This window comes from Lates calcarifer, unplaced genomic scaffold (genome assembly GCF_001640805.2).
Source record: "Lates calcarifer isolate ASB-BC8 unplaced genomic scaffold, TLL_Latcal_v3 _unitig_1036_quiver_1214, whole genome shotgun sequence".
NCBI classification, from domain to species: Eukaryota; Metazoa; Chordata; class Actinopteri; family Centropomidae; genus Lates; species Lates calcarifer.
Window position 1 is genome coordinate 20,353 of NW_026115245.1, and position 12,037 is coordinate 32,389.

A 12,037-nucleotide genomic window follows, 5' to 3' on the forward strand; every position below is an offset into this window, starting at 1 on the left:
AGGATTTCCATTTTTGAAGGTTCACATACCTGCTTCGTGCAACAAAGTCACCTCGACCCAGAGTAAAGTGTGTCGCTCTGTCAAAGTCCTCGAATAAAATCACCTGCACTTTAATCCCACCTGTTATCAGGTAAGGTGTGTTCACGCTGCAGCTTTTCCATAAACACATATGTGAAATAAAGAGCAAACCATCCTCAGAGCCTTTTTAAACTAGATTTTATTTGAACTGAACGTCTGCAACAAACAGCTGATCTTATACAAAGTGACATTAAATGTCAAACACATCATTATAACATCATACAGACACATTCAAAGATGTTTATAAATCTTATACACAGTTTTTTCTTTACATTGTCTGGACTCAGAAAATTTGTCCTCGTCGTCATTCAGCAGCTCTTAGAATAACAAATCAATCTTTAGCACTGTGTCCTGTTTCAGTAAATCACAAATTACACTTCATTTTTTCTTTTTTCCCTACAACAGCCCCAGCAAACTGCAAATTGCCAACATCCCTCCTCCTGTTTGTTATTCTGTCAATCTGAAACTCAGTGGGATCCAGCAGTTTGTCTATGTTCAGTAACTGGCTCTTAGTGTTTTTCTTTGTCTCGTCCAGTTTCCACTGAGTCTGTAAGAGATTTTCTTTCTCTCGTAACAACTCCTCTGGTTTGTCAAATGTCATCTCTCTCTCTGTTATCTCCTTCTCCACTGACTGAAGCCTGAGCTTGTTTTCCTCCCAGCCCCTCTCCACCTCCTCCAGCTGGACTCGGAGCTGAGCCCTCTGGTTCTCCAGCTCAGCCTTCACCTCCATCAGTGTAGCGACCACGTCTTCCTTCTCTCTCTCTTTCTGCACTGACTCGTTTTGAAGCTGTGTGTTCTTACTCACCAAGGCTGTTTTCTCACCTGTTGTGGAAAAACAATGTGAATGTTGAATGAAATGTTTCAGTAACATATAAATAGCAGTAGCATATAACTAAATATTAAAAACACGTACGTTTCCATTTGTACCACAAATAAACAGCCATTATAGCACTAATAGCCAAGTCAGTAAGGCTGCCTGCAGAGCACATGTGATGAGACACTGTGGAGATGAACTCGGCCACATCAGCTGGAAGAAAAGCAGAACATCAAATAATGTAAAAATCTGCACAGGAACCATTCTGTAGATACATTTAGAAGAAGAATTAAAACGAATATGTAGAAATCACATCACACTTAGTGATCTGATTTAAATCAGGCATATTCAATAATGACTAAATCACAGTAAAACCAAACTGAGCCCACAGATCCACAGATGTGGATGAGAATCAGAATGAAAACAGTGTCGAGGGGAATTGACCCACTGAGGGAGTTCAGCACCGGTTCAAAGGTTACTCTCTCCTTTGTGTTCGGCTTTGAAGGATTCTAAAAAAAATAGAAGACAGGGTCAGAACAAAGCTTTGATATAACAACGCCACAAAAATGTACAAGTGATGCAAATATGAAAACATATATACATGTACTGTGCAAGACAGCGCACAACAAGACTATTTTAACAGCCTTAAAGCTAAATAAAGGAAAACAAAATGAGTAAAAACAGTTGATATGTCAGAAAGAGAACTGAGGAGGTTCTTACCTTCTGAGGCTGCGGTTCGAGATCATCCATCACATTCTTTAGATCCTTCCTCTCCATCACTGCAGTGAAGGATTTTTCCTGTTCTTTTAATTTGGTCAGTGGCTGTTTTTGAAACAGTGAATTTATCTGGTGATGATCCAGTTTCTCATCTTTCTGGTAATGATCTGCAAATGAACACAACACAGGCACATGAGAAAGTAAACGATGAGCAGTCGTCGTTTTTTAATGAAAATAACCATCAAGACGTGACTCACATTTCCATGTGGCCACAGCCAAGACAACCACTGGAATAGACAGGAGGGTGTGCTGCAGCATGGTAACGATAATACAAGTAGAACTGAATGAGACGAAATCAGCTGGAATGATAAAACACACAACACAGGACTTAAAGAGGCTTTACAGAAACATTTAAAGAAAACCTGAAAATAAGTTTATGGTAAAGTTTCAAATTTGTAAAAGCCACAACTGAAACCACTCGCTGCTGCAGACAGATCACATCCTGTTAAAAAAACAATCCCCTGTGTTTGTTTTGGAGATTAACTGTGCAGGTAGAAAGGTAGAGTTAGAAACTCATTCAGAGCTTTGATTCTCCAAAAAATATTACACCATGTGACAGTAACTTTACGAGTTCTGCAATAGGATTTCCATTTTTGAAGGTTCACATACCTGCTTCGTGCAACAAAGTCACCTCGACCCAGAGTAAAGTGTGTCGCTCTGTCAAAGTCCTCGAATAAAATCACCTGCACTTTAATCCCACCTGTTATCAGGTAAGGTGTGTTCATACTGAAGCTTTTCCATAAACACATATATGACAGCAGGAAAACTTTCACAGTGAAATAAAGAGCAAACCATCCTCAGAGCCTTTTTAAACTACATTTTATTTGAATTGAATGTCTGCAACAAACAGCTGATCTTATACAAAGTGACATTACTGAACATAAATGTCAAACACATCATTATAACATCATATAGACACATTCAAAGATGTTTATAAATCTTATACAGTTTTTTCTTTACATTGTCTGGACTCAGAAAATTTGTCCTCGTCGTCATTCAGCAGCTCTTAGAATAACAAATCAATCTTTAGCACTGTGTCCTGTTTCAGTAAATCACAAATTACACTTCATTTTTTCTTTTTTTTTCTACAACAGCCCCAGCAAACATCAGTTAATTAATCTTTGTACATCTGATCCAGTTCCCTGTTGGTGACTGATTTGCTCTGATTGCTTTTCCCTTGTCTCAGTTTGGCTACTCCATAAAGATGGCAACATCCCTCCTCCTGTTCTTTATTCTGCCAATCTGAAACTCAATGGGATCCAGCAGTTTGTCTATGTTCAGTAACTGTCTCTCAGTACTTTTCTTTGTCTGGTCCAGTTTCCACTGAGCCTGTAAGAGATTTTCTTTCTGTCTTAACAACTCCTCTGGTTTGTCAAATGTCATTTCTCTCTGTGTTATTTCTCCCTCCACAGTCTGAAGCGTCCTCTTGTTCCTCTCCCTCTCTTTCTCGACTTCGTCCAGTTGTTCTCGGAGTTGTTTCCTCTGGTTCTCCAGTTCCCTCTTCTGTTCCAGTACTGTGCTAACCAGCTGTTCTGTGTTTTCCTTGTCTTCACGGTTGTTTCGTAATTCAGTTTCGAGTGATATAATCCTCTTCTGCAGCCCGGCTTTCTCACCTGTAGTGAAGATATGACATGAAACACAAACACAGCTGATATTTCAGTATTACAGTCTTCCTAATAGGTGCATTTCATCTAGTGTAGGTTTTAAATTATTTGAATGATGACAATAAAATGCAGGATACACATAATAAAATGCTATTTAATATCATCAAAAGTAAAACATTTATGCTTTTTGTTTTTATTCAAACCGTTAAACTGTGACTTACCTTTACATTTGTACACAACAACAATTATTATTAAACCACCAACAGCCAGGCCTGCGAAGCCACAGGCCAAGGCCATGGGGATACAGGAGCTAGAGGCAAAACTGGACTGGTCCAATTTAGCTGGAATATCACCTGAGGAGGCAGAACAACGAGTGAGCAAGAACAATCACAATCACACCTGACAGGGTCAACAACTACATTAAGTTAAAAGACAAAGAAAGTTCAATGTGTTGAAGCCATAACCACATAAACCACAAAAAACATTTTGAAACATACAAAAAATTATATTTTAGATTAAATTTATTCTGAATTCATAATTAAGTGAGTCTGTGCTGCTGTACAGAATCAGAAAGCAGAAAAAAAAAACATGTAACAAACTCCAAAGTTTTACTGATGTGTGTTAGTCCGCTAGCATGTCTTATGACTGCTACAATACTGACACTGAGGAAAAACAATCAACAGAAAGTACTTACTGTTCATCAGATTATCTGTCAGTGAAGGCATGCTGGAGTCTGAAAACAAACCAGAAACAAAATGTTGAATTTTATTAAGTAGACTGTGAGAAGAAAAGCATTTTGGAATTATATCTATGTAAAACAATAATATATTGTCACAGTGATACAGTTTGTTAACCACTTCAATGAAGTACAAACTTTACCATAAAATATATTCATTTTAATGTATTTTGTATTTTTAATGCAATAAAGCCATTAAAAAAGTATAATATATAGCTGCCATCATACAAATATATCCACCTGTTATAACAGACTCAATTTTACTTCAAATAGACGACAACAACAAAAATCAAACCTACCTGTTCAGTGCGTCAATGAGTCGGCTCACCTCAGACTGCAGTTACCTTCAGGACCAAAGTCCTCGAATATGATTTGTACTTTCACTTTGTTTATCAGTGATCAGATAAGGTTCGTCCACAGCAGGTCCTTCGTGACCTTTGTGTCTTTACAGGCAGCTGCATGGCAGGTGAACTGCAGTCGTATCAAATATGAGCCTACAGGTGGAACTGTCGCTCTACTGCACCTGGATTTATATGTTAGTCAATAAAAGCTGAGCAGAGACAAGACGGAGGTTATGTCTTTGTCATCTTTAAGATCTTGGGAGTGAAAGTGGCTGACTGACTGCAGAGGGCAGAGTAGGACTGTTTTCAGATCTCCACATCATTTGTTCAGAACAGATGAGGATGATCAAGTCTGGGCAGATTTCAACCCAACATCCTGTTTTCTTGGGGCCAAACACTAAATCTGTAAAGAGCTTGGATATGGGAAAGATGTTGAATGTCTTCAATGACTTGTTACATTTGAGTGATGAAGCCCTCTAGCGGCCATCTGAATTATACCTGTGATACTGTTACAAAGCCTCAAAACCTCATAGGGAAGAAGTGTTAAGACACATGAGGCCACTTTTCATTTCCCAGTCTCCACCAGCAGGCATTGTTTTCTTTTAACCATAACCACGATTGTTCTCTAACCTTAAAAAAGGAGTTATTTTTTACCCAAACTGTCATGTTTTCCTAAAACGAACCATTTACAAAAAGTTGAGTCATTTTGTTAGTTATTATTTCCCATTTATCTTGACTACATATGTTGGAGACGTATTTGTCTTCGATTATTGAGAGTTAATCTCAGACCCAGGCTCCATTTTTCATAAAGACATTTGAAAGAAATACTGACTCACACAGGCTGGTGAAGAAGAGGCTAACCCAGATGTAGCATATTTTCTTTCTTTGTGTTCTTGTAAGTGTGGTTCTTTGCACTTGCATCATGTTTTATAACTGATGTGTTTTTTCCACAGCACGCTCTGAGGAAGACTGACTGAAAGCTATGATGGTAGGCCACCATTTTTTAAAAACAACTAATGTCGTTAACTTGGGTTTTTTTCTCTTTGGCACACGTGTCAAATTTCTTGGGCTCAAAGCAGTGAGTTTATTATTTCCAGTGGTGGTTTTGCTTCATATATTTTCAGATCTACATTTCAAAGCTGCAGCTACATCGAAACCAGAAATAATTTAAACAGGAAGAGGAAGTTCTGACCTACCTACCTATCTTAGTTGTATTTCAGTCTGATGCTCAGTCAGTCAGCACTGAGACAACATGGAGGTCACAGCTCTCTGCCTCAGACTGAGTGAGTACTGAGTCTGTCAAACTATCCTCTGTCTTTTTAGTTAGATATATACTGTATGTATACATGAGGTCATGTATGTGCAGCTCTTTTCATTTGTCTCTGCAGTGATGGATGTGTTGGTCCTGCTGGCTGCACAAAGCCACAGTCACTTTGTTCAGACAGCTGGTAAGTTGGACAGTGAACTGACTAATATCCCTAACACAGAGACTACTATCAAAAATGTTTAGATACACAGAACAAATTAATTTAACGTTTTTTTTTCCTCTATGTCTCAGACACTGCTTTCCCTCGTGTTGTTCCAGACAGACTGCAGTTTTATGAATACGACACAGTCTCGATAAGCTGTGAGGAGATCGATACATTTTCTAAGTGGAGAGTGATGAGGAAAATCAATAAAACAGTTCAAACAAATTCTTCTGACTGCAACACACCAGCACCATCCTGCACAATTTATCCAGCCTTTGAAAGACACAGTGGAGAGTACTGGTGTGAGAACGAAGCAGGAGAGAGGAGCAGTGCTGTCAACATCACCATCACTGGTATGTTTAGAAAATACTGAATCAAGAGTTTTCAAATTATGTAACAAGGATGTACTTAGAATTTTGGTAATTCAAGGTTGAGGAAAGTTAATATTAAGATCAACGTGCCTCATTGTACAGATCTGGTGATTAGTCTCAGACTTTTAGCCAGAACCTATAAAATACAGTCTCACTACAGTTTACAACAGATTTTAATGGTTTAAACTGCAAGTCCAACCAAAGTTTCTGACAAGCAAGAACTCCTCTAAAAGAGCACATCAGGCATCAACTGATCTGGAAAAATTCAGCTTGATCTAAAATGAGTCAGGGGGCAACTGATTCAGGGCTACAACGGTCTTTATCGTTACAATGTCTGCCCTTAGACACAATATTGTACATAACTGATCTATAGAAATGAGATTCAATAAGATACCTGTTTTCAGCTGGTTTTGTGATCCTGGAACTTCCTCCTCGTCCTGTGATGGAGGGAAACGATGTGACTCTACACTGTAAAAACAAGAAAACAGAGTCACAGCACATAGCTGATTTCTACAAAGACGGTTCCAGTCTCGGGACCTCTTATGACAGCAACATGACCATCCGAAATGTCTCCAAGTCTGATGAAGGACTCTACAGGTGCAGCATCTCTGGAGCAGGAGAATCACCAGAGAGCTGGCTGACCGTTTTAAAGAAAAATGAAGGTGACTTGTTGGTTATTGTGCATTTTTTCCCTCCAGGTTTAATATAGACAATGAAAACATTTCTTTTTTAACATCTTCTTTCCAGAACCTTATGGAGAGACTCCTCTCACCCACAGTCAGTCCCTGAATCCTCTCACCCTGCTCTGGACTGTTGCAGTTTCATTAGTGGCTCTGCTGCTGTTGATAATGGGCCTGCTTCTCTGTAGGAAACACCAAGGTATGGCAGCCCTGTCTGCTTGACATAGCTCACACAGTACTACTTTGTGCTTTAACATAACCACATAAAAAGTTTATTAATGTCGTAGTCACTACAAGAATCATTGGATTTTTTTAATATTTTGGCAGAAAACATGAAAACTTTGTCAGAAACATACATTTACATTTCCTCAATATATCATTATGTTTCCTTAAAGATATTTCTTAAAGATATTTACTAACATTTATGCTTCTAAACCTCCTCCTCTCTCCTCTCCTCTCCTGGACTGATCTTCTTTGTTATTTCTGAAACACCTCCAGTGTATTTTTTCATCTTTTCCAGTTTTACTATTGAGGACATTTTCTTTTCTGTCCTCCAGTATCTGTCTGTTTTTCATCTGGAAAAACAAAACCAGGTTCACACTCACATGAGGATCACACAGGTGAGAAACACCAGCCATTTCCCATCGTACTGATATACAGCTGCCATCATGTTTGAATGTAAACTGAACTGAACATGATTCCATAACACTCTTATTTACAGAGTTCTATAAGACTATACTATATATGATGGGTGCACATGTTCAATATACTTAAATAACAGCTTGAGAGCATGTGAGGAATTAGCTGTTTTTTGGTTTTGATATTTCAGTATCTGTATCAAATGCAGCTGATTCCACCGATGTGACATACGCTGTTGTTAAAACCCACAGGAAGAAGAGAGGTAGGCCTACAGACATTTCACCAACGTTCATGAAATATTTTCAGACGTCACAACTGTTTCTATCAAGTACTAAAGGTGCAGGTGATAATTTGATCCTCTCAGTTATAACCCACGTCAGAAAACCACAGGCTGAAACACTGGGCCCCTCAGTGGATTTATTTAGCCGTCTGTAGTACGAGAGGTTAAGGTTTGATCGTCACTATGAAAAAAGTTTAAAGTTTAAAAGCAGACGTGTAACACAAACACACACAATAGTTTAAAATGGTCCACACACAGCTGTACGACATGTAGGCAATGGAACGTCTGCCTTCTTATTTTTCCTCCTACATTCTATTTTTTTTCTTCATATCACCTTTAAAGCTCCACACCCTAACAATGATAAGTAATACAACTAATCAGGGAAATCTGAAAATACTGAATTTTCTATCTCATGTGGATTTGAGTGATGATTATTTGTTTCTCAAACAGAGACCGACGGGTCCAGAGCAGGTACAGAGGAGAATGTCATCTACTCTCAGGTCACCTTCAGGTAAGACTGAAGCTGATACAGAATATTACAGTTCACAGTGCACTAGTGCTCAACCACGGTCAGTCTAACACGTCACTGTCAGAGTAGAGAAAGCAACGAGGAAACGCTCACTAAAAGCTTCACAATGAGTTTAATTAAAGACGTTCAGAATTAGTTATTCGTCTCTGGCACTGCAGATCTACGTTTCATGCTTGCTGCTGTTTTATGTCCTGTGAACCTGAAGTGTAATCATGCTCACTCTGTTGTACGGTCTAATCATGTAGACGTTGTCAGTTTAGCTTCTAGTTTTCTCCTCTTCAAATAATTGCTTAACTTTAAAAGCCATTGTTTTTTTTCTATCCTGTTTTCCAGGCCACCGACACCGGACTAAAGGACAGAGGAGATGAAGAGACGCTCTGTTCAAAGCTCTGCTGATGTATGTTAATGTTTTCATGTTTGCAAGGGAGGCAGGTCATACCATACAATCACAGTGATGCTGCAGGAAAGACTGCTAACTACATGTTTTTCTTTGCTGTAAGAGAGTCAATCTTTCAGCAGTGGCTTTAGTTCAACTTCAGAGAAAAATCCCCAGAAAACAGGTTTTGAAGTTGTATAGAAACTTGTCTAAGAGCAGGAAATGTTTCAGTTCTTTAAAAAGAGAAAGGTTAGAGTCAGGTGTTCGTGTCAGTTCCTCGTGGTTAAATGATGAGGTCTTCTTTCTAAAGCAGCCACAATCACAGAGTGTAACCTCTACAGCCACAGAGGACTGTTATATTGTGGAAAACATTTTTTAAAAAGCCTACACCATGAAATTAAAATAATTTAAAGCAGTCAAGCGGTTTATATTAACCTTCATCAGTCTTCATCTGGGGCCTTTGCTTTCGTCACATCATCAGTGTCTAAGATGAGCAGTTTGTTAACAGTTGAAGCACATTGTTCCATCTGTTCACACATCTGATGCGATGCGGTTTTAAAAAAAGACAAAGCTGCTGCACTGTGGTCAGTTACCAACATGATGCTGTTGTATCTATCTGTATGTTTCCATATTAAACCACTGACATCAGTTCCCCGTCTGCTCACTAATGCTAACCTGTGGCTTGGTCATCAGCGCTTCCGACAGAGAGACCTCAAACCACATTCAGTTTAACACAGAGCTCTGACACAGAGCGCTCAGCTCAGGTTCAACTCAGGGTAACTGACAAATTAAATCACATGATAATCTCGTCTACTATGAGCCCTTTGGGTTTCATCACACTTCAGTACAGACGTGGACAGCAGACGTACAATGACCTCCTGACAGAGAGGAAAACCACTTTGGCGTTTGAAAGAGTATATAGCACAAGTACAGTCGGCACAAAAGGTCTGTGTAGACCCTCATGGACCTGAGCTGATGACAACATTTCCGACTGACCTGATGAATGCTTTTCATATTTTGGGGAGTCTGCAATGTTTCATTGTCTCTACAGTACATGAGTACATGCCTCTCCATCAACACTGCCAACTCTAAATCCACTGAATGCTGCTGTGCAGTAAAATCCTGAGCATAAATTCAGTGATGGAAATCTATACATTTCCATTTAAGTAATGTAATGGAGGTTACACACCAAAGCGTGCAGAAGAGGAGTCGTGTTTTACAGCTTTTAAAGGGAGTATTTTTATTTCATGTTTTGTAATTGTTGTGTTTATCTCATGACACTTCTGATTACTTGATGCTCATTGTCATTCTGTTATAGTTGTATATACATATACACCATACTTGTTTTACAGGATTATCTGCAGCTGTAAAATATTTCACCACTTCCAAGCCTGAGGGACCATTGATGGTTCAGTGCTGCCACCTACTGTTCTAACATTGTAGCAACTTATGTTTTATGCTTTGTACAGTGCTTTATATCAATACTATACATTATTCACAATTAAAATATTATTTTAATACTGTACCCATGATTCTGATGTTTTGTATACATTTTTCAAGTTTTCATACTCACACTTTTGAAAGATTGACTGTCTAAATATATAAATCGATCAGAGTCTCAGTCATCAACTGAAATGTCTTGAACATGTCCTTAAGAATTTGATATTGTACAAATAAATGGATTAACATCTAAATATCAAGCTGAAATAAAACATCTGTACCAGGCAGTCTGCTGTTTTACTGCATACATTACAGATACAGATAATCACCTGATCCTAGTTCCTCATGACTGGAAACTTCAGCAACTTCAAAAAAAAGACAAAGAAACAAATAGGTGGCCATGTTGGACAGACCAGTGAAATAATGGGTGGCCATGTTCACATTGGATGCACATGGCAGCCAAGCAAAGACACAGAGAAAACATTTCAAGCTCATATTCATGACACAGCAGCCATGGCAAGACACCTCCAATACACAACAGAGAGAGAGGGATAAAATGTGTATAATAACACACACCCATACACTCTTAGGAAAGGATAAAAACCTGGACATCATATGCTGCAATCATTCAGTGCAGTAAAATTAAACATGCAACTCTAAACAGCTAAATTATGTTAGAGAGTTAATGAGCCCAACAGGAGCCAACACACCTGACAGCAATGAAGTTAATGCTATGCTAAAGCATGGCTAACTTAGCTACTTTACAGACATCCCTTACCTTTTATGGGCGAGTTTTAAAGGACCAGATTCTCCTGGTATCTTTTCCCACACCGCACAGGGAGGGCGTTGAGTCAAGTCTCAAGCCTCTAATGTTTTCCTAATGTTTTCCTGAGAGTTTGGTAACTTCTAATACTTGAAATTCACTTCACATCTGTGTGGTGTTTTGGCGGCTTGGGAGGAGAGACACAAACCTTTTCAGTTAATATTCACTTATAATAAAAGACAGAATTCACCTGGTGTCGGCTCTTTTGCTCTTAGAGCTACTTGAACCAAAATAGCGCGCACACTTGAGGCACAGCTTTGCACACGTTGCTGCGCCTCTTTTCCAAACGCATCTTCTCCTACTGAATTCAGTCCAGTCAAACTGATGAAGTGTTACAGCACTGTGGCTTAATCCCGCGTCTCTCTGGAGCGACCACTCCAGTTTATTGTTAAATTCTGCGAACTTGCTTTTAAATATGAGAACTTAATGGAAACAGCCTCAACAGTCAGTGGTTCGCTCAGCGCAGTAAAGTTAAACGTGTGGCTCTAAACAAACACAGTAAGTTACCAAAACTTTCCGAGCCTGACACGCGCCGACACACCTGACAGCGTCATTAACACCACGCTAACTCGTGGCTAATTAAAGACAGCACTGACCTTCTGACTGAGTGTCCAGCTCCTCCTGTTGTTGCACCGGTCGTTCCATTGTCTCTGAACTTCCAGCAACTTTTCAGTCAAGGGCAGTTTCGCTGTTAAATCCCCGGGCTTTTTAAATTTCGACCCCGCCATGACGCGGTCTGACACGGTCTGTCGAGTTCGCCATTGTACGCAAATTTCGGCGTCTGACGTCAGTCTTATAGTCGACGCGCATGCGCATGAGATATGCATTAAATAACGAAGGTTACTGTATCTCATTATTGTTTATTGACGACATCATTAAAATAAACGGTGTCAGGTTTATATATAAATATATATATATAGACTCGGCGGTGCAGTGGTGGTATCCAGAGCCTGAGGTGCTGCGGCTGGCTAAATATTTATTTATACTTTTATTCATTTCAGTTGATTTCAGTGTGGTCCAGACTGTTTTTCTTAAGCACTGGATTGGCTTCTGCGCTGTGGCTCTCTCTTCTTCTTCTTC

At 39.2% G+C, this 12,037-nt stretch overlaps 3 protein-coding genes across 4 annotated transcripts; 1 reads left to right on the forward strand and 2 right to left on the reverse strand.

Annotated features, from left to right (window-relative positions):
• Positions 1-205: 205 nt before the first annotated feature.
• Positions 206-11,583, reverse strand: LOC108885825 (uncharacterized). Its single transcript, XM_018680310.2, has 7 exons — positions 11,554-11,583; positions 6,585-6,658; positions 1,867-1,968; positions 1,613-1,776; positions 1,341-1,401; positions 992-1,105; positions 206-900 (listed from the first exon to the last, which is right to left on the reverse strand). Exons 3-7 carry the CDS (start codon positions 1,925-1,927, stop codon positions 443-445), a joined length of 858 nt encoding a protein of 285 aa, XP_018535826.1. The 5' UTR covers positions 1,928-1,968; positions 6,585-6,658; positions 11,554-11,583; the 3' UTR covers positions 206-442.
• On the reverse strand, positions 2,475-4,432 carry LOC108885826 (myosin-2 heavy chain, non muscle). Its single transcript, XM_018680311.2, has 4 exons — positions 4,309-4,432; positions 3,968-4,006; positions 3,495-3,626; positions 2,475-3,282 (listed from the first exon to the last, which is right to left on the reverse strand). The coding sequence occupies exons 2-4, from the start codon at positions 3,996-3,998 to the stop codon at positions 2,861-2,863; spliced, it is 585 nt and encodes a 194-aa protein (XP_018535827.1). The 5' UTR covers positions 3,999-4,006; positions 4,309-4,432; the 3' UTR covers positions 2,475-2,860.
• Positions 5,423-10,248, forward strand: LOC108885828 (high affinity immunoglobulin gamma Fc receptor I). Of its 2 annotated transcripts, XM_051067031.1 has the most exons (9): positions 5,423-5,633; positions 5,739-5,798; positions 5,909-6,172; positions 6,595-6,852; positions 6,938-7,069; positions 7,428-7,490; positions 7,700-7,771; positions 8,240-8,300; positions 8,652-10,248. In XM_051067031.1, the coding sequence occupies exons 1-9, from the start codon at positions 5,603-5,605 to the stop codon at positions 8,668-8,670; spliced, it is 960 nt and encodes a 319-aa protein (XP_050922988.1). In that variant the 5' UTR covers positions 5,423-5,602; the 3' UTR covers positions 8,671-10,248. The 2 variants fall into 2 exon arrangements, with proteins under 2 accessions (XP_050922988.1, XP_050922987.1); XM_051067030.1 differs by lacking the exons at positions 8,240-8,300; positions 8,652-10,248 and having other exon boundaries at positions 7,700-8,058.
• Positions 11,584-12,037: the final 454 nt, after the last annotated feature.

What these genes read in the sequence shown, in the direction of transcription:
- LOC108885828 (XM_051067030.1), top strand. Translation starts at nt 5,603, where the DNA reads ATGGAGGTCACAGCTCTCTGCCTCAGACTGA. An exon ending in TCTCTGTAGGAAACACCAAG is followed by an intron (nt 7,070 to 7,427) that starts GTATGGCAGCCC and finishes TCTGTCCTCCAG; the next exon opens with TATCTGTCTGTTTTTCATCT. An exon ending in CTCACATGAGGATCACACAG is followed by an intron (nt 7,491 to 7,699) that starts GTGAGAAACACC and finishes TTGATATTTCAG; the next exon opens with TATCTGTATCAAATGCAGCT.
- LOC108885825 (XM_018680310.2), bottom strand. Translation starts at nt 1,927, where the DNA reads ATGCTGCAGCACACCCTCCTGTCTATTCCAGTGGTTGTCTTGGCTGTG. An exon ending in GGCTGTGGCCACATGGAAAT is followed by an intron (nt 1,777 to 1,866) that starts GTGAGTCACGTC and finishes GTTCATTTGCAG; the next exon opens with ATCATTACCAGAAAGATGAG. An exon ending in TCGAACCGCAGCCTCAGAAG is followed by an intron (nt 1,402 to 1,612) that starts GTAAGAACCTCC and finishes TATTTTTTTTAG; the next exon opens with AATCCTTCAAAGCCGAACAC.
- LOC108885826 (XM_018680311.2), bottom strand. Translation starts at nt 3,998, where the DNA reads ATGCCTTCACTGACAGATAATCTGATGAACA. An exon ending in GACAGATAATCTGATGAACA is followed by an intron (nt 3,627 to 3,967) that starts GTAAGTACTTTC and finishes CTGCCTCCTCAG; the next exon opens with GTGATATTCCAGCTAAATTG. An exon ending in TGTTGTGTACAAATGTAAAG is followed by an intron (nt 3,283 to 3,494) that starts GTAAGTCACAGT and finishes TCTTCACTACAG; the next exon opens with GTGAGAAAGCCGGGCTGCAG.